This window comes from Centropristis striata, chromosome 16, assembly GCF_030273125.1.
Source record: "Centropristis striata isolate RG_2023a ecotype Rhode Island chromosome 16, C.striata_1.0, whole genome shotgun sequence".
Classification (NCBI taxonomy): Eukaryota; Metazoa; Chordata; class Actinopteri; order Perciformes; family Serranidae; genus Centropristis; species Centropristis striata.
In genome coordinates this window covers 6,601,764-6,621,052 of record NC_081532.1, presented here as the reverse complement: position 1 = coordinate 6,621,052, position 19,289 = coordinate 6,601,764, and the positions used below count along the sequence as shown (strand labels likewise).

The window sequence follows — 19,289 nt, the reverse complement described above, 5'->3', positions numbered from 1 at the left end:
AAAGGTACATTTATTTGGACAAATAGAATGATAACAACAAAAATAGCCGATAAGAGTTTAATTCAAGAGCTGATATCTAGACATTTCCATGGTTTTCTTGATAATGATTTTGGTTATTATCAATAAAACCATGTTAAATGTTTAGATATCAGCTCTTAAATTAAACTCTTTTGAGCTTTTTTTGTTGTTATCATTATATTTGTCCAAACAAATAAACCTTTAGTTGTACCAGGCATTAAAATGAACAAGAAATTAAAGAAAAAAGTGGTCTAATATTTTTTCCCATGACTGTATGTACGTACACAGAGTCCATACAGAGGCTCTGGTCTGCAGTGCTCCAAGAACTTGAAAAACTTTGTGCCAATGACACATTTTAACCACTAGATGGAGCCATAACCTCACTATTAGCAGCAACAAGGCTACAACTAGGACAGTTTCTGAAACTGTTCAACATGGAGATGGATTTTTTTTTGCTTCTTGTCTCTTTATTAAGTTTGGAAAGACTGTAAATAACACGATTCTTTATTGTTACTGATGATTCTGCCATATCCAGACATTGTCTATTACCAGAGGCACTGGTAATATGTCCCAACCATAGACTGTATATAATGCTAAAGATTAATGCCTGAAATTCCAGATGACTCCACCAGGTGGAGTAGTTTGGCCAGTTTTTGAGACCAACTAAGTACAGTAAAATTAATGTACAAATCTGCCCATAAATCATTTCACAGCTGTATTGATGCTGTATAATTAATGATTACATAAGTGAAGCACGCTCTCCTGAGGTGGATAGATGCTTCGGTACAGGTGCTCTACAACTTTTCAGGCTGAGCAACATATTTTGGCACATGCTGATTTGGTGTCATGAATGCTTTAAAATGTATGAATGATCAGAATGGTTTGATCACAACACATCCTCTCTTTTTACACCTTTTAGGAAGTTCAACTGCTTTAAACTGCTGGTAACTCTTCTTTGGAAAATTAGAAACACTCACAGGAAACTCCCTCCGTTTGATTTCCAACCACTCAACCTCAAGATTCATCTGAATACATCCTGTTGTATCAGCATTTCATTGTCATCCAGAAGCCGAAAAGTTGCGTCAGCATCACCTTTATTTTCTGAATAACACGTCTAGAGTTCACAGGGATTCACAAAAGTACACCGTGGGGCCAAACTGTTTCACATCTTTTTTTATTTCATTACATAAGAACATACATACATACATACAAAGCAAACTTTATAATAAAGAGTTTATGAAACTCACAGCACATTGTCTGTAGAAATAACACAATCCCTACAAACACTTACAATTAACTCTAGTATAGAGTTCTGATTATAGCTAAGAAAACCCAAACTCCCATTCAGAAAACATACCAACATCCAAATTGACTCACACCTTACATACCCACAGCAGATATGTACACATTCATTGTAACAGTCTCATTAGAAATCAGATTAGAGGAGGGAAATAATGCAGGGACAATAATGTGAGATGATGTGAGACTTGGTGTAGAAAGGGGTTCAGGTTGGGCTGTGGAGTTTGACCCACGTACAGTAGGTTTGGAATGCAACACACACAAAAAAAGGAAAATAAAACAACAAGGTTTCTACTTCTACCTATAGGGGATCCCAGGTTTTTGGACGAGGGCATACAAAGCCGGTCGCTTTCAGTTTCCAATCCTGGCTTCTGCTTTGGTGTGTTGATTTGTCTGTCCAGGGGCCAAAGAATGAGTCTCTGTTTTCTTGCTCATGCACCACTGTTGATCCCCACTCATCTAGGAAACAGTCCACTTTTTTTCTGTCTTTTCTTCTTTAAACCCTCCACCTCCCTCCTCCTCCTCCTCCTTCTTCTTCTCCTTCTCTCCCAAATACCTATCCCACCCTTTCTGCCCCTCTTGTCCTCTTGCCCGGAGTGAAGTGGAGACATGTGTTTCCCTGCACCTGCATGGAGAGAAAGGAAGAAAAGTGAAGTCAGATCTCTCTCCCTCTCGCCCTCCCTCCCTCCCTTGCAGAGGAGAGCAGACAGACTGGCGCCTAGCATGGAACTTTCATTAACCCCAGGCAGATAGCAATGAATCCGCTACACATTCACTGGCCTGTCTAATTGGCAACCGTGGTGAATGTGGAGGGTAAGGAGACCTTCATCTCCGAGCACATCAATGCCTACATTATTCTCGCTGGTATTAAAACTTTTATTTATTTTCTGAAAGTCAAAAACAAGCCACAGCTGTAATTCAAAATCGAGTGACCCGAGGCTAGGCTGTTTCTAGGCATACTTAACATGTGATTTTACAAAATTAGGCAGATATTAAGATTTATTATTAAAGATTTATTATTAAATGATAAAAAAAACATACCGTGATCTGTCATCCTCGTCTTAGTGGCACAACCGTGCTTCTTCTTTGGAGAAATTGCGAGCAAGGTCCGCAGTCTGAATGGAGAGCAAAAAGCAGCATTTAGACAATACTCTTGTTTTAAAAACTGTGCGTGCATCACAGAAAAACACAGTTTCGGCATTGTGCATGCAAACGGGGGGTGCACATGGTGTTGCAAGTGGAGTAAACTTCATAAAATCAACAAATTATGGCTTCACGCGTAAAAATAAACGATGCACATGCATGCATATAGCTATATGGTGCATAAATGTGTTTGAATGTCAGTGTGTGGTGAAGGACGAGCATCAGTCAGTCCACCCTGCAGCCCGCATCTCCCCTCACCTTTATTGACAGAACCATCTCCGGCGTCGCCGTGTCCTCCGCCTCCAGCGCGATCTGCAGGTCGAAGATGTAGTCGATAACGTGCTGCAGGATCTCCACCTGGCTCACCGACTTGTTCTGCGGGATGCTCGGCACCAGCTCCTTCAGCTTGGAGTAGCAGTCGTTCATGTCGCACAGGGCGCCCAGCGGCTCCTCCAGACACGAGTGTTTATTCCGGCTGATGGCGAGACTCTGCTCCGAGATGCAGCACACGGCCTTGTAGCAGCTCCTCACCGAGCGGACGGGACTGATGGCTTTCATGGTGAAAACAAAAACAACAACAAGGAGCCTCGGGCTTGAGTGTAAGTTCGGTTTTTTTTTTCCTCTTGTGGTCTTCCTGTATAGCTGTCCTGAAAAGCTCCAGTGCTCTGACAGCGACGTACAGTTAGCTCTTTATACACTGCGCCCTGCTGACGCCCCCTGACTCTCTCATTGGCTGATATCACCTTGTGGAAGGGTTGGAAAGAATGAGGAAATTAGGGGCTGGGATGCCTAAAGGGGATTGTCAATCAATTAGTTACCTCTTTCAGGTGGTGCTATTTATTGGGAATAGATAGACAGTTCTCAGAGAAAGGCACAACAAAAGTTTCGAGTATTTTTTTGTGTGAAAATGTGAATATTTTTAGTTCACAGCCACTATAAGAGAGGTGGTTGCTTTAATTATAGACCTCACCACACTTTCTGTCTCACTTTTACTTTCATAAACAGCTATAAATCAACACCAATGACAGTCTTTTCAAATAAAGATGTACTTGTAAAAGTTAATCGTGCTCAATTTTACACAATTATGGCTTATTATTTTTTTATTAGTGCTGTAAATCCTTCATGAAGTTTGACTGCATGTCTAACTGTGTCAGGACCTTGAAAACACATCTTCAGAACTTCATAGACAGATGTTATAACGCTGTATAGGTATGTAGGGTGTTGAAGCAGTGAGTGAGCTTATTTTAGGACACAGTTCACCCAAAATTGTACATACAGAGATGAAAATGTTCAAGATAAGATATTTATATGATATAGGTAAAAGGTCAGTGTAAAGCCAGGCTATTTTCTACATTAGTAAATCACTAAGAATGTTAATTATGACGATCGTTTATTGGATATTGATTTATTGAGCTATTATTTATGTTTAGGAAGTTTATAGTCCTTCTCTTACAGCTCTATTGCTGATGCCTGTATGATGAACTATAATAGAAACTCGTAAAGAATAGTTAGGCTGCGCTAAATCCGTCCACTCACTTTCTGCTAAGATCTAACCCTCTTTTGGGTGAAACAGCTTTATGAAAATTATATTTTTAAAAATTCCAAATGTTGCTCCGCTTTAGTTTACATCAAAGCACGTCCCGTTCTGCTCCTATTTGGGTCTTATTTTCCCCTTTTCTCACAATCCTGTTTTGTGGAGGAATGCAGGCCTGAGCCAGCTGTGTGTCCTATCCCGGCCCAGCTGTGTTGATCTAACGCGCCAGTCCCAGACATGCTGGCGCCAGCCTCCCGACGTCATCCATTCACCCCGACGCGCACTCCCCTCTTTGGCAGACGGCCCGCCCTCCCCCGTCCACCAGCAGAGGGGAGAGAAGCAGAGGCGCTCGGAGATCCGATTGGAAGACCGGCTCTGTCACTCAGGGATATAGAGCTACGCCCCAACGCTTTCCCTCCTCCTCCTCCCGTCTGCAGTTGTACTCAGAGAAAGTTAGAGGAAAACCTTTACAAATATTCCACAATTGTGTAATGACGAATACGCCTAAACGGAGACGAATCTCATCATTAAAAGTGACAGGAAAGTAGTGAAGATGTGATCATTTTAAAAACCAGGATAAATCTCACATTTATACTGTCAAGTAAACACTAAAGTAGTCCATGTACAGTAGTTAGATAAAGTTGAAGTGGGTGCCAGAATTTTGACATTTTGCAACCACTGTGAACGCCTCACCCACTTAGAACTGAAGGTTTCATCGATCCATTTTAGGTTAAATAGTGTTACAACACAGTTGACATTATGTTACGTCACATGCAATAAAAGAGTTGATTCAACATAACACACTAATACAAGAAGATGAGCAGTGAGTAGAGTGCTACATTTTTTTAATCTTCGTCTTGGATGTACTTGTGCGTAAATTACGCACGGCTGGAGATATCCTTCCCATTATGCAGAGGTTTAACAGATGTTCAAGTCACTGCCTGGTAATCACCCCCCCAGTCCTCCCCACAACCACTGACCCTGTATGACGAGTCACTCACTTTAGAGCAAAACACAATATTGAACCGTGAGACAGGACTTGAGTCCAGTGCTATTTTAGAGATATATTGTGTGAGCGGTTCAGAGTATCCAAACAAGACTTTGACCTTAAATATCTTTCTTAAATATGTCAAGGGGAGGACAACTATTGCACCACATTTCCCAGGTCTGGTGGGAAAATAAATTGTGCCTTTTGGGCTGACTGGGCAAAATAGTTAATGCTTTTGGGATTGAAGTCCTCCACGTGGAGTCCGCGTAAACATTATTTGATTTTGATGATCCACATAAAAGCTCTGGTTATTTCTAGGAACTGGGGAGCTATTTCTGGGATATCAAAAATGCCAACAGTGTATCCCATGACAGCGCTTGTCTGCAGATTCCAGAGTTCTCATTCGTAAAACTGTGCGAAACACACACACGCTCCCTCTCTCACACACACACGCACTAGTGTGTCTGGGCAAGGATCAGGTGCTTGTCGGAAAGGCCCCGGACACAATCGGGTCTCTCTTTCAATGGATGGGAGAATTCCGAGCCTGGCGTCAGTGAGTCTGCCTCTCTCCCCGCCCTCCCTCTCCCTCTCCCCGCTCCTCCGTGCAGCTGGACGCAGACAATCAAGCCATCAACAATCGCCATGCATAATTAGCAGCGCCCCCTCCCCTACTCCTCCTCTCTACTTCTCCCTCTCAATTAAATTTCAATTTGGTATATTTTTATTGACAGCCAAGGTAGTGAAAAATACCACCACACAATAATAAGCCTAAACATCTGTTCCACTCCTATGACTGGGTGTTTTTCCACACCTGCAGGATCTAAATCTCACTCATCTTTACCTCTCAGAGCACCTTGTCTCAACATAAACAAAGTGTCTCTTTCTACTTGTGCTAACAACAGAACAGAGGATTGAGGGTCAACTTTAGATGAGACAGAAGGAGGGAGGGAAACCACCACACTGTCATGTGGAGAGGCACTGTTGTATACAAGAAGGGTATCTTTTTCATCCACAAGTGCAGGCCCATCTTGGCGGGGATAATTAAGTGACAAGAAACACACTGAAACTTAATTCTTTGTATCCGTAGTGTGTCGTTCAGGATTCCTCCTCCTCCTCCTCTGCCCCCTGTTTTCACCCCGTCCTTCATCAAAGACGCTACAGTCCTCTCCATCAGCTTTGAACGGCCTACAGATCCACAGCTATTGTCCCTCGTGACCCGAGCGATGACATGACATTTTATGCACATTGTTGATTTGTACTGCTCACTTGTTATTAATGTTTGAGTCTCTTGTTCAAGCTTGTGCATAATGATCTTTGCTTGGTTTTTCAGATGAGAGGATAACCGATTTATTAAGAAAGAAACTCACCCACGCACTTCATTCATTGATTCATTCACTCGCCCACCATGTGCCCATTGTGGCAGCAATGATACACCAGGATCACGCCTTAGACACTGTGACTGTGTGGTTAATACTCAAATATACTCTATCTTGGTTGAAACACATGAGACACATGGAGCTCTGACAGCTCAGAGCAAATCTAATGTTGGACCAAATGTAAACACAATATATATCAGTGGTGCGAAGAAGTATTCAGATCCTTTACTTCAGTAAAAGTACTAATAGCACACTGTGAAATTACTCCACTTCAAGTAAAAGTCCTGCATTTAAAACTTACTGAAGTAAAAGTACTAATACCACACTGTGAAATTACTCCACTACAGTAAAAGTCCTGCATTCAAAACTTACTGAAGTAAAAGTACAAAAGTATCAGCATCAAAATGTACTTAAAGTATCAAAAGTAAAAGTACTCATTATGCTGAATGGACCCACTCAGACTGTTTTATATATACTAAACATATTATTATATTATAACTATTATTGATGCATTTATGTAAGCAGCATTTTAACTTTGTAAAGATAGGGCTCATTTTAACGACTTAATGTCAAATAACTTTAAATTGATCATGTTTTTATTATATTTTCTAAATATATTATTGTACTATTGTATTATTGATGCATTTATGTTATTTTCTCAAGATAGGGCTCATTTTAACTTCTTAATATACTGTTAGGAGGTTTCATTTATAAAAATAGCTAGTTTTTGTAATGTTAAATCTCGACCTGAAAAGTAATTAATTCAGCTAAATGTAGTGGAGTAAAAAGTACAACATTGCCCTTTAAATGTAGTGGAGTAGAAGTATAAAGTTACATAAATTGAAATACTCAAGTAAAGTACAAGTACGACAAAATTGTACTTAAGTACAGTACTTGAGTAAATGTACTTAGTTACTTTCCATCAATGATAAACACAAATGTACTTCTAATAATAAGTGCATACAATAAAATGCGAACCCCATCTAGACCTAGTTTAAGTCCTTTGTGAATAAAAAGTGCTGCATGTTTGCACGTTTGAGCTGAGATGAGTACATTGTCTTTGCAGCTGTAGCAAAATCGTTGAAATTGTGGTCACTTGTGACACATAGGTCAGTTTACTCATCACAAAGAAGCCTACACATGCCGGTAAAACTGTTGCATAATGTCCTCTGTGGCTGTGGAGGAGCTTTGTCAAGTCTGAAGAAATATCCCTGCTGATGTCATCAGGGGTACCTTGGCCTGGCTCGGAGCAGCACATTTTAGAGAGAAACTCTATATTATAATCTGAGGGTGTGGAGTTAGACATTTGTTTGATACCAGACAGACAGCATATAACAAACAAAGTTGCATTATGGGAAATGTAGGATCCAACATGTGAGCTATAATAAAGAGTAAAATCAGGATATATTGGCCTCTTCTGCATTCATTTGCATTAAAAAAGTCTAAAGTCTCCCAAGTTCATAGTGGAACACTTAAGATTTCTGTTGTCAAGTACTAAAGGTTGGAACAAATCCATCAGAAAGAAAGAAAGAAAGAAAGAAAGAAAGAAAGAAAGAAAGAAAAGCACAGTTTGTTTATGGTTAAATAAAACCCCCAGCTCAGAACATATTTTCATGATTTTGCTTTAAATTATTTAATCTTTTTCATCATAACATCATTGTTATTATTTGACACAGCTTTTCTTTTTTTTTTTTTAAACATTTTAATCCATTTCAGCTTGTTTTTTGTTACAAGTTTTACTATATTTAAAAATTATGTATTTTTTGGATGTTATTATTTGATTTTTTTTCACTCTGTTTTTTACAACATGTGTTATTGATTTGCTTTCATCATGAATTAATAAAAATATATAATTTAAATATATTATTATTATTATTATTATATTAATAAATAAATGAAACACCTATGTATGTTTAGGGGGAAAAAACAAAACAAAACAAAAAACAACAAATTGTTAATTGAGTAGTGGAGAATAGGGTTAAATAAGCATATGCTTCATCCTACTCCTTTTCGGACATGTTGCGTTCACATTATAGCTTTTGTTATGACTATTGCTATTTTTGTTTTGATTATTCTCATTGGATTTGTTTGTTCTTGAGTTGACCTTGTTGTGTTACTCGCACATGTTCGAAAAGCGCCGGAGACCCCTGCTGTCAGCTTCCCTCTAAAGTTTTGACTTTTCTAGAAGTTTCCATGTCCCATTTAACGCATCAACTCTTTTTCAGCAAAGGTTAAAACTACCTTGACCAAGTCTAACATGATTTTACTGTTTTTGAAGAGATCTTTTTGAATTTTGCAGTGTGCATTCAGCATTTCAATGCATTTTTAATGAAATAATTTTGTGTGTTTTTTTGTGTTTTTTGTAATTTTCTTGTGTGTTTTTTTGTAATTTATTGTGTGGTTTTTTTGCATTTTTTTGTGCGTTTTTGTTTTTTGTCATTTTTGTGTGTTTTTTGTAATTTTTCTGTGTGTTTTTTTGTCATTTTTCTGTGTGTTTTTGTGTGATTATGTGTTTTTTGTAATTTTATTGTTTTTTTTTTATGGATTTTTTTGTGTGTTTTTTGTATTTTTTTGTGTGTTTCTGTGTTCAAAATGTTGATCCAGTAAATCAAACATTTTGAACACAGAAACACACAAAAAAAAAATACAAAAAACACACAAAAAAACTTAAAAAAAACTATAAAATTACAAAATCCAATAAGTCAAAATGAAAAAATAATAATCAGGTCATATAGGTGAGGTTGTACTGAAAACAATGATACCAACATGGCAGGTTGAACACTTTTTAAGTGGTTTATACAGGCAGAATGAAAAGGAGTCCAAAACCACCAGAATAGCCCCAGACTCCAAAGGCTTAACCATAATATCAGGAGCCAGTAATAAGTCAATAGTTTGACACTACTGTGGCTGCCCGTTGTGGGAACTTTGTTGTTGTCATTATCATGTGTCAGGTGACCCTGTGCATGTCCTTGGTTTTGAATATTTCAACGGTCCATGCAGGAATGAACGGAGGCCATTCAACTGTACTGCAGGTGGGACACAAGCTCCAGAAGGCCATAAAGCCCAGGGCCACCAGCACAGAGGGCCAAAACAAGCTGAGTGTATGCTCAGTGTGGCTGGGCGGGCGGGGAGGCTGCCAGCTGTTGGTCACACTATTGTTTTGTCGTTTTCATCGTCCCTGACTGGAACAGTCCGTGTATTCTGCAGCCATCCAATGAGGACAAACATCTGGCTTTGTGTAAGCAGAGTTAAGGCCAGACTTGGTGGCTGGGGCCAGTTGGTGTAGGCGAGTGATCTGATTAGTCATAACACCTTCCATCACTCCTCTCAACTTGGATTCTAATTTTATACGAGTTCTGATGAGTAAACTGACTTATTCAGAAGAGACATCACTGCAGCCATTAGTGCCTTGTCAAGCAGCCAGATTATTCACAGAGCTGACAGTGAACCTGCTGCTGTAGTCTCCCACTAGATGACCATTAATGGAAGCACTGCAGGCCTTAATCTTCTCTTCTAAAACCATTCCTCTGTTTTCAAAACCAGCAAATAAACAGAATGAGTGTCTGCAGACAGCACAGAGACAGAGCGTGTCTCCACAGAGTGAGTCTGATGTGGCGCTATATCTTTAACCCCAAACAAGACCTATGCAACAATTTGCAGATGACTACCAGATGATGACCATAATAATTACAAAAATCCTCTTGTGTAATTGCTGTTCTTACTGTTGTTTTGCAAGTGGGACATTTGTGGTAAATACACTTTGAACTAAGGTTTTGACCTTGTAATTAGCGACTGTCCCGGTCCATATGCTGTGTGAGACCCCACACAGAGAGCAGTCTGCACATTAAAGACGCCAAAAGTGTTCGAGACAGAGATACAAATCCATTCCTGCACTTTCATGGCTCCAGTAGACTCCAAACAAAGTCCATTTTGGCTGCTAAACGGCTCCTGGGAGAAAAAATAAGTACTCAGACTGTAGTTTGATCTGTTGGTTTAAAGACACCTAAGCTAGATGGAGGAGAAAGCTGCGAGCTGCGCTGGAAGGAGAGGACTGGAATGGAAATAAAGCAATCCCAGCATTTTTGACCAGTTACAAAGGTGTATTAAGTTGCAGTAACAGGTTCAGGATTTTTCATTTTGTTCGCAGACCCCACACAAAGTTCATGCATGTGTTTCTGCGAGACAACATGGGCCGGGGGAGCAAGATGGAGAGATACAAACAGGAAATTTGCACAGGCGATCAGGAAGCCAGATGAAGAGAGAACATTAGTGTGGAAAATGACTGCGGGATAAACTTGCAGGCGAGTGACAGAGAAAAGGAGAGAAACAGAAAGAAAGACGTGGAGGAGGCTGAGTGTGGCTGCTGCAGGGGTTCAGCTGGTCAGGCTTCACACAGACACACAGACAGAGGCCATCAGGTCCCTGGTGGGTATCTCTGCACCTGTGTGTGTGTATATGTGTATCTGTGTGTGTGTGTGTGTCATGTGTTTCTAGGTCAAGTGGGTCCCTGACATCTAAGATGCGCCACAGCAGTGACTTTCTCCTTCTGTCACTGGCTTTGTATTCTTTTAACACTTTGTCCTTGGTCTGTTCCCCACCCCCTGCACACACACACACACACACACACACACACTTGCATGTACAAAAGGATATAGTACACATGCATGAGCACACACTTGCAGCCCCTCCTCATTGCTCTTGTATCTTCCTTGTGCTGCTAATGAATGGAAACAGTGGGGACTGAGACATGATACACAGCTGATTCCCACCACCACCCCCCCATGCACACACACCCACCGACACACACCCTTACCCATTGCTAATCTGGGTCAGCGGTGCCCCTCTTGGTCACCCCTGTCGGAGCCCTCCAGACAGAGGGGGCAGAGTGGGAGCAGAGAGGTCTGGGCTCTCAGTGACCTGATTAAAAGCTCTTACACAGACTACTGAGCTCCGTAACCAATCAAAACACAACACACACCCTGGGCCTTGCTACTGGACTGTCTCTCACTCTGTCTGGCTCTCACACACAATGCTTTCTCCATTTAGACCAGTTTATCTTCTCTTATAAGAAGATTTCTCTTCATCCCTCGCCCCCTCCCGACACTAACACACCCTCTTCCTTGGAAGTTTCTCTAATCGTGGCGGTGTGACGTGCACGGCATCATGGGACGGACATAAGGCCTGAGGGAACATGGACACTTCGCCAGCTGGTCAGCTATGCATTGCCATGTTCAGCTGTGCATTATGTGGCGAGGCTTAATTGGGTTTTGTGTGCAAAACCTGTGAAAACGCATCAAGATGTCATAGTCCAGTATGTTTTTTATCCATTAAACAACGCCTAGCAAAGATGCTTAAAAAGTCCATGTATTGTTTCTGAGAGTAAAACAATAATGAGTCATTCCCAAAGAGAGTAACACTACCAGGAAATGCCTTTATCTGTTTAGCCATGTCTGCTCTGTGTGTATTGTTTTATGGACACTTCCTGCTAACATTCTCTGGCCACTCTGTAATTTACTGAAAATATCCCCGCACCGCTAAGTTAGGAGTCTGGCCAGAGTGGAGGGTCAAAGCCACTCAGGATTTCTAAAAATGTTGCTTCCTCCAATACCTCAGAAAGGCCAAAAGAGGACTAGAAGCCAGTTCTCACACACTGGAGGCAGCCTGTCATTTGTATGGCAACACAGGAATAAAAAGTAAGAGTCAGAAGTTTTAAACTAAAGTTATACATGAAAAAAAAACATGTTAAAAAAGTTTTTTCACCCATATAAAAATATATTTAGCAGTTTATTGCTACCAGGCCAGAAAAAGAATAAAGACCAGTATCACTATATATGTAAAAAGTTGAATGTTTTAACACATTATAACAAGATATGTGTTGTTGCAATTTTACAAATTTACATAAAAAGTTATCATGTCATAATAAGAAAATGTAGGCTATCATTATAACAATATACTGTAGCATTTTATAATGTGAAATGTTTCATGTTATAACGTGCTTATTATAAGAAAAACATTTATTGTTATAATATGATAATTTATGAAACATTTTATGATATAACAACATAAAAATATATTGTTATAACAGTTAAAAGTTGAATGTAATAATGTGACAACTTATTGTTAAAACATGAAACATGTCACGTTATAACAATAAGTTTTTGTTATAACAACAGTTTCTGTTATAAAATAAAATGTTTCACATTATAACAAAGATAAAAAGTTTGTTATAACAAGAAAAGCTTGTTGTTATAACGTGAAGTTTTTATGTCATGATAATGTGAAAAAAAAATCTTTAAACTTTTTCTGTTATAATGTGATTCTGACCCATTTCTCTTTTTCTGTCATTACAGCAGTGAGCTTTCATAATGCTCTGCTGTTTTGGGCTGGATGTTCTGGTAGCTGAGCTCATGTTCACACTGTCACTTACACTGTATTATAACATGCAAGCACCTCATTCATTCTAGTGATGCCACTACACTGATGCATTGGGGACACCAATGAAGGGTTTGGTCGAAAAAAAGAAGAAACAGACATTGAACCTGGTTCAACATGTTGCAACACTATGCAACGTCATGCAGCAAAGCAGCGATTCAGCCAGTCAAAGAACTAAAAGCGCACATTTCATTTACTTTCTTTCATTTTTTCATCTGATAAGCAATTAAACTTGTACATGTCTTCCTCAGCCTGGCTGTTCTTGATCATATTTTCTTTGTTTTGATCTGTTTAACACTGAATTTATCCCTTTTAGCGTATTTATTTACTGTCAACTGCACTTTATATAACAGCCTCCCTGAAGACCTGAGGCCATCAGAGACTGGTCACATTTTTAAGAGCAAACTAAAGACTTATCTTTTGGAGGCTGTTTGCTTGTTTCTATGTTTTATTATTGTTATTATTATTTTTTCCTTTTTTATGTGAAGCACTTTGTGTTACATTTCTCTTGTATGAAAAGTGCTATACAAATAAAGTCTGATTGATTGATTGATTGATTGATTGATTTATACTGACCTATTTGCACTACCTACTGCTATCTGCTGCTAAAACCTATTGTATTGATTTATATATAACTGTACATATGCACATACGTTGCACTTTACTGCCTTTTTGCACTTCTGTTTAGATGCTAAACTGTACCTGTACTCTAGTTGAATCTAATCTAATCTAATTTTACTTTCTACTTGTAGCTGTTAACTTTCAAACACCGCCACTTTTTCTTTCTTTTTTTAAATTGCTGTGCTATTTTCAGTCAAAACGCCCACTTAGACACAGACAACTTTCCCAGCTCAAGACAGGAAACTTCGTCATATGTCATCAGCCTGTCTTTGTTTACCGTCTCTGTGCGTATACCGTCATAAGATCAAATTAAAGGAAAAAACAACCTTAGAAAACCAATGATACCAAAAACATCTGCATGGCACCATGGCTTTGGTGATATATAAAGCCATGGTGCCATGCAGATGTTTTTGGTATCATTTGCCCAGTTTCTTTTAAAGGTTGTTTTTTCCTTTAATTTGATGTTTTTATACGTAATTAATTTGGATGAATCAACCTTTAAAAATCACTTATTTTATGTACATATATATATGTATATATATATATATATATATATATATATATATATATATATATATATATATATATATATATATATACACACACACACATATATACACATATATATAATATATATACACATACATACCTAAATACATACATATATACACATAAATATATATGTATATTTATATATATATATACATACATATATACATATATATACATATACATACATATATACATATACATACATATTTACATATATATATATATATATATATATATATATATATATATACATACATATATATACATACATAGATACATACATATGTTTGCATGTAAATCATTTGGATGAATCAACCTTTAAAAAGCACTTCTACTTTTTTTATTTTTTTGCAGAGAAGTAGCAAAAGCAGAGATAGAGGCCACATGGTCAGGCTGATGACCTCAACACAGTGAGTCAGATAAAGACGAGCACTTCAAACACGACTGATAAGCTTCACAGTGAAGGACGCAGAGCAGCTCCTTTGGCCCAAAACAAGAGATAGGCCTGACAAAGCCCAGCTTATGAGAGGTGAGAACCAGTGTTAAACTGATAGAAATCATCATGTCTCTGCATTGTATTCACAGTAGGCACGAGTGTAAAGATACTTCCTCCCTGTGGGTTTAATGCTGAGCGTCAGTAGGGACTTTATATCTTTATCTAATCAGTGTTAAAACAGTCAACAGGGACATTTTGTAGCTGAATAGGTTCAGCCTGATGTGACAGACAAGCTATGACAGTGTTGGTGGTTACTCCTATGTGTTCATTCACATCACAGCAGCCATATAATCAGTGGTGGAAGAAGTATTCAGATCCCTTACATCAGTAATAGTACTAATACCACACTGTGAAATTACTCCACTACAGTAAAAGTCCTGAATTCAAAACTTACTGAAGTAAAAGTACAAAAGTATCAGCATCAAAATGTACTTAAAGTATCAACAGTAAAAGTACTTGTCATGCAGAATGAACCCACTCAGACTGTTAAATATATTCTAAACATTTTATTAGATTATTTCTATTGATGCATTTATGAAAGCAGTGTTTTAATTTCATGATGATAGAGCTATTTTATCTACTTAATATATAGTTATGAGGTTTAATAAAATAAAAAAATAAAAATTCACTTTAAATGTATCATGTTTTTTATGTTAACCCATAAGAACCCATGGTGACATCCGTGTAACAAACACTTTAAATCTTATAGAATCTCCCATATTCAGCTTTATGCTTCACCATAACTCATTAAATCCCTAAGTGACATATACTCAACATCCTGGTGGTCATGTGACTTTGACAAGAAGTGACTTCTCCAAAATGTGGCTGTGACTGGAAACAGAAATGTGAAAAATGGCTCATTTCAAAAGGCTTTTTTTTTTGTTACTAGACTAAGTTTAAACCCATTTAACTAGTATAATCCGTTAACAGGGTGTCCTGTATTGCATTTAACTTGTTCTGACCATATTTCCTTAACAAATTAAAGTCACAATTTTGGTATATGTTATGGAGATGCAAATAAAAAAGGTTATTTGTTTTTATTTATTATTGATTCATTCTTATTTTGTTACCTAAAAACAAATCTGAAAAATAATTTATTGTTAAACAGCACTATTAATGTCACAATTTTGATATATGTTGTGGAGATGCAAAGACAAAGGCAAATTTGTGTTTCTGTAAGCAGAAAATGTGTCTAGTTTTTTATTTTAAATTAAGAAATATCATAAACACAAATACCATAAACGCCCAATGTATGGTATATGTCACATCACAGATCTTTGACATTTAGGGGTAGAATTTTTTTTAAAAACATCATAAATGTGTTCTATGTGGTCCACTTGGTCTATATTGGTATATCCCCCATAATTTTCCTTTAAGGACTACTGGGTCTGGGTTCTTATGGGTTAAATCTCGACCTGAAAAGTAACTAAAGCTGTCAGCTAAATATAGTGGAGTAGAAGTATAAAGTTACATAAAATGGAAATACTCAAGTGAAGTACCTCAGAATGTTGCTTAAGTACAGTAGTTGAGTAAATGTACTTAGTTCTATTCCACCAGTGCATATAATGACTGTTTAACAACCTGAGTAGTGCTCACCTGTGTCAACGTGTTGAGTGACTGAGTTAATTATTGTCCTCCAGACGTCTGTAAGGCCTCAGAGAGATTACAGAGGACAAACTGAAGATCAGATAAACAGAGAGCTAGCTTTTCTTTTCAGCCGTGATCGATCTCAACATTTAAGTTGCTGTTTAAATATCACAGATAAGCCAAAGCATCAGTGCTGCTTTTCACGCTCGTTTAAGATAATGCTCATAAATGACTTTTCTGTTTCAGGCCAGATGTGTGCCCCCCCCCCTCTTGTTGGGGAGGCAGATGATTCCACCCTTCCCCGACCAACAACAACACTCCAATGTTAGGCTAACCTCCTGGTGACTTTATCGCAGCATCTGGCAAACGTTAGGCTTCACCTGAACCACCGTTTATGCTGTAATCTGAGCAGCGTTCTTACAGATGCGGCTTCAGTAGGCAGAGCCGGGTGTGTGTGTGTGTTTGCGTGTGTGTAATCATGTATGTACTCTTCTGTGCATCTGTGTGCTCTCTGGGCTCACGGGTTTAAAAAGACAATTGCTCGGCTTAGATTGGGAACCAAATAAGCTGGTGCAGACACAGCAGGGGAGCTCTTAAAGTCCTTCTGTTATGAGTTTTTTTTGGTCTTTCCCTAACCTGCCTGGTTTTAAGAAGCCTGTAACCTGTTAAACTTTTAATGTTACACTCAACATTCCCTGTGATTCTTGTACACCAGGGATGGGCAACTTAAATGCTGGAGGGGGCCACAATTTTTCATGGACACAGGGCCACATATAGGGCCGTGCACTTAACCAGATATGATGAAACTGCATTTTAAATATGTTTAGAGTACAGTAACTTAACATATTTCATGCTGAAATGCATGTCTAACAGTATAAATAGGAATACAAAAGGTTTGAAGCAAATAAAAAATAACCACTCACTGTGATTTCTTTTTTTTCAGTGCAAGAACAGCAGACCAACATTAACTGCAAGAAGTAATTTTGTGCATTTTTACACTGCACTTTTAAGATTTCATGCTCAAATGCATATAGTTGTACTGAGGGCCACTTCAGGTGAGGGTGCGGGCCGTATGCGGCCCCCGGGCCTCCAGTTGCCCATCCCTGATGTACACACTCTATTGTTGTATACAGGATCATCTCAATATATTAGAATATGATGGAAAAGTCCATTTCCAGTAGTTCAAGTCAAACAGCCCCAACCAAGTATTGAGTCATATAGATGGACATACTTTTCAGAGGTGATTACTAAGTTAAGTCATTGAGCAGTACATTAAAGTCCCCCTCCAGACATTTGCACATAAAAGGTCTTTTTGGGCCCCATGGCATCATACAAAAGACTCAGAAGTTAAAATTCCATGTTTTTGCCACTATGACAAATTGGCCTCATTCATGAATGTGGCCTCATGGCCACATTCATTTTGAATATGGATGCACGATATTATCGGCACGTTATCAGTATCGGCCGATAATGGCTTGTAAATGAACTATCGGACATCGGCCAACACGCCGATATCCGCCGATGTAATAAAGTGATTAAATAATGGGGTGCACATCACCTCTCTGTTGCACCTTGTTTGTAGCTCATAGAATTGTGCAGTGTAGTCTGAGCCCACCTATTTATTTATGTTCTGATTAAGGACTGAAGCTGCTTATATTTTTTGTACTTTTTGTGATTTTGTTTGCACAGTGCAGATTGAGTCGTCACATATTGGGCTCCTGTTTTAAGTTCAATTTGAATTTAAGCAGCAGTCTGTAAGGTACATGTAGTTTTATTCAATTTTGGTTTAGTTGCTGTACAGTTGCACTTTTCACATGTTCCCAGTGAACACAGGTGATGTTTATTTATTATGTCAATTGGGAAATTGGCCAAATTTGCCCTGATAGTGGGTATTAGTTGTGCGGGAAAAAAATATCGGTATCGGTAATCGGCTAAATGAGTTGACGTATCGGAAATCGGTAAAAAATCCAATATCGTGCATTCCTAGTTTTGAACTTGTGGTTTCAGGTTTCTTTTATGACTTTTGATTGGTTTTCCAAGTTGTGACGTGTCTAAGCTAGCTTGCCTAGCGTGCATCTGAATCTCAAATTGTAGGGAAGTGTGCAGACATCTCCCCCTTCAGTAGAAAAATGTGACAAACTTTACACAAATACAAGTCAGTATAGTCAAGGTCAGACATTTTAGGGGACAGACGCATATAAAAAACACATTTTTGAGTGCAGTGTGACTAGCAATATTGATATGCTCAGCTAAGAAGGTAAAAACTAGATGGTTGTTCCTCTGCCGCCTAACAAGCTACATGTAACTGTTTTTTGAGACACTGAATTTTAGGTCTTCATTAAATATAAGCCATAATCATTATAATTAGAAGAAATTAAACAAATAGAACAAAGACATAAAATGTTCCACTCTGTGTGTAATGGATCTATAAAATGTGTTATTTCACCTTTTTGAATTGAATTACTGACATAAATAAACGTTTCTATCATATTCTAATTTATTGAGATGCACCTGTATGTCACCAATTTCTCACCAAAATAGCATTTAAAAATTGCCCACAAAATTTGAGCACAATATAATCCAGGTTTGATTTATTTAAACTGTTAACAATTGAGCGCCAACTGAGGCTTCAACACCAGTTTCTTTAAAAAAAAAATCTTAGATAAAATCAGCAGTTTCTTACAGATGTGGCTTCAGTTGGCAAAGCTGTGTGTGTGTGTGTGTGTGTGTGTGCGTTTGCATGTGTGCAATCATGTATGTACTGTTGCATCTGTGTGTCTCTGGGCTCACGGGTTTAAAAAGACAATTGCTCGGTTCAGGATGGGAACCAAATAAGCCGGTGCAGGCACAGCAGGGGAGCTCTTTTCACAGCGCGCACAATACCCAGCAGCCCAGAGACACAGTGCCTGGCTGCCTGGTGAACGCAGCAGTGACAGTGTGCCGCGCACGTGGTCGAGACGGCTCTATGTGTCCTTTTGTTAGCAGCAACAGCAAAGTGAAAAAAAAGCAAAAACAGACAAGACCTACGAGACAATAATACCACACTCCCTGCACAGCTGGCATATTTTCTGAGAAGCTATTTCCTGTAAAAATTCTGACACGGGAATAATGATGGCTTTGATTGGGCCCCAGTTAACGGGAGGCACTTCCTGTTCCTTTGTATTGGTTTCATTGTGAGGCGACGGGGTGGGAGGGGGGAGAGGGGGCGAGGCAGGGTTTGAGGGAAACAGCTGCTGGAGATGA

General features: G+C 38.7%; 1 protein-coding gene across 1 annotated transcript; it reads right to left on the bottom strand.

Annotated features, from left to right (window-relative positions):
- Nucleotides 1-1,176: 1,176 nt before the first annotated feature.
- On the bottom strand, nt 1,177-3,143 carry id3 (inhibitor of DNA binding 3). Its single transcript, XM_059353337.1, has 3 exons — nt 2,719-3,143; nt 2,359-2,432; nt 1,177-1,942 (listed from the first exon to the last, which is right to left on the bottom strand). Exons 1-2 carry the CDS (start codon nt 3,016-3,018, stop codon nt 2,379-2,381), a joined length of 354 nt encoding a protein of 117 aa, XP_059209320.1. The 5' UTR covers nt 3,019-3,143; the 3' UTR covers nt 1,177-1,942; nt 2,359-2,378.
- Nucleotides 3,144-19,289: the final 16,146 nt, after the last annotated feature.

Excerpts from the sequence above, each read along its gene's own strand:
- id3 (XM_059353337.1), bottom strand. The coding sequence starts at position 3,018 with ATGAAAGCCATCAGTCCCGTCCGCTCGGTGAGGAGCTGCTACAAGGCC. Across the intron at positions 2,433-2,718 it reads AGATGGTTCTGTCAATAAAG|ACTGCGGACCTTGCTCGCAA; the intron begins GTGAGGGGAGAT and ends CTCTCCATTCAG.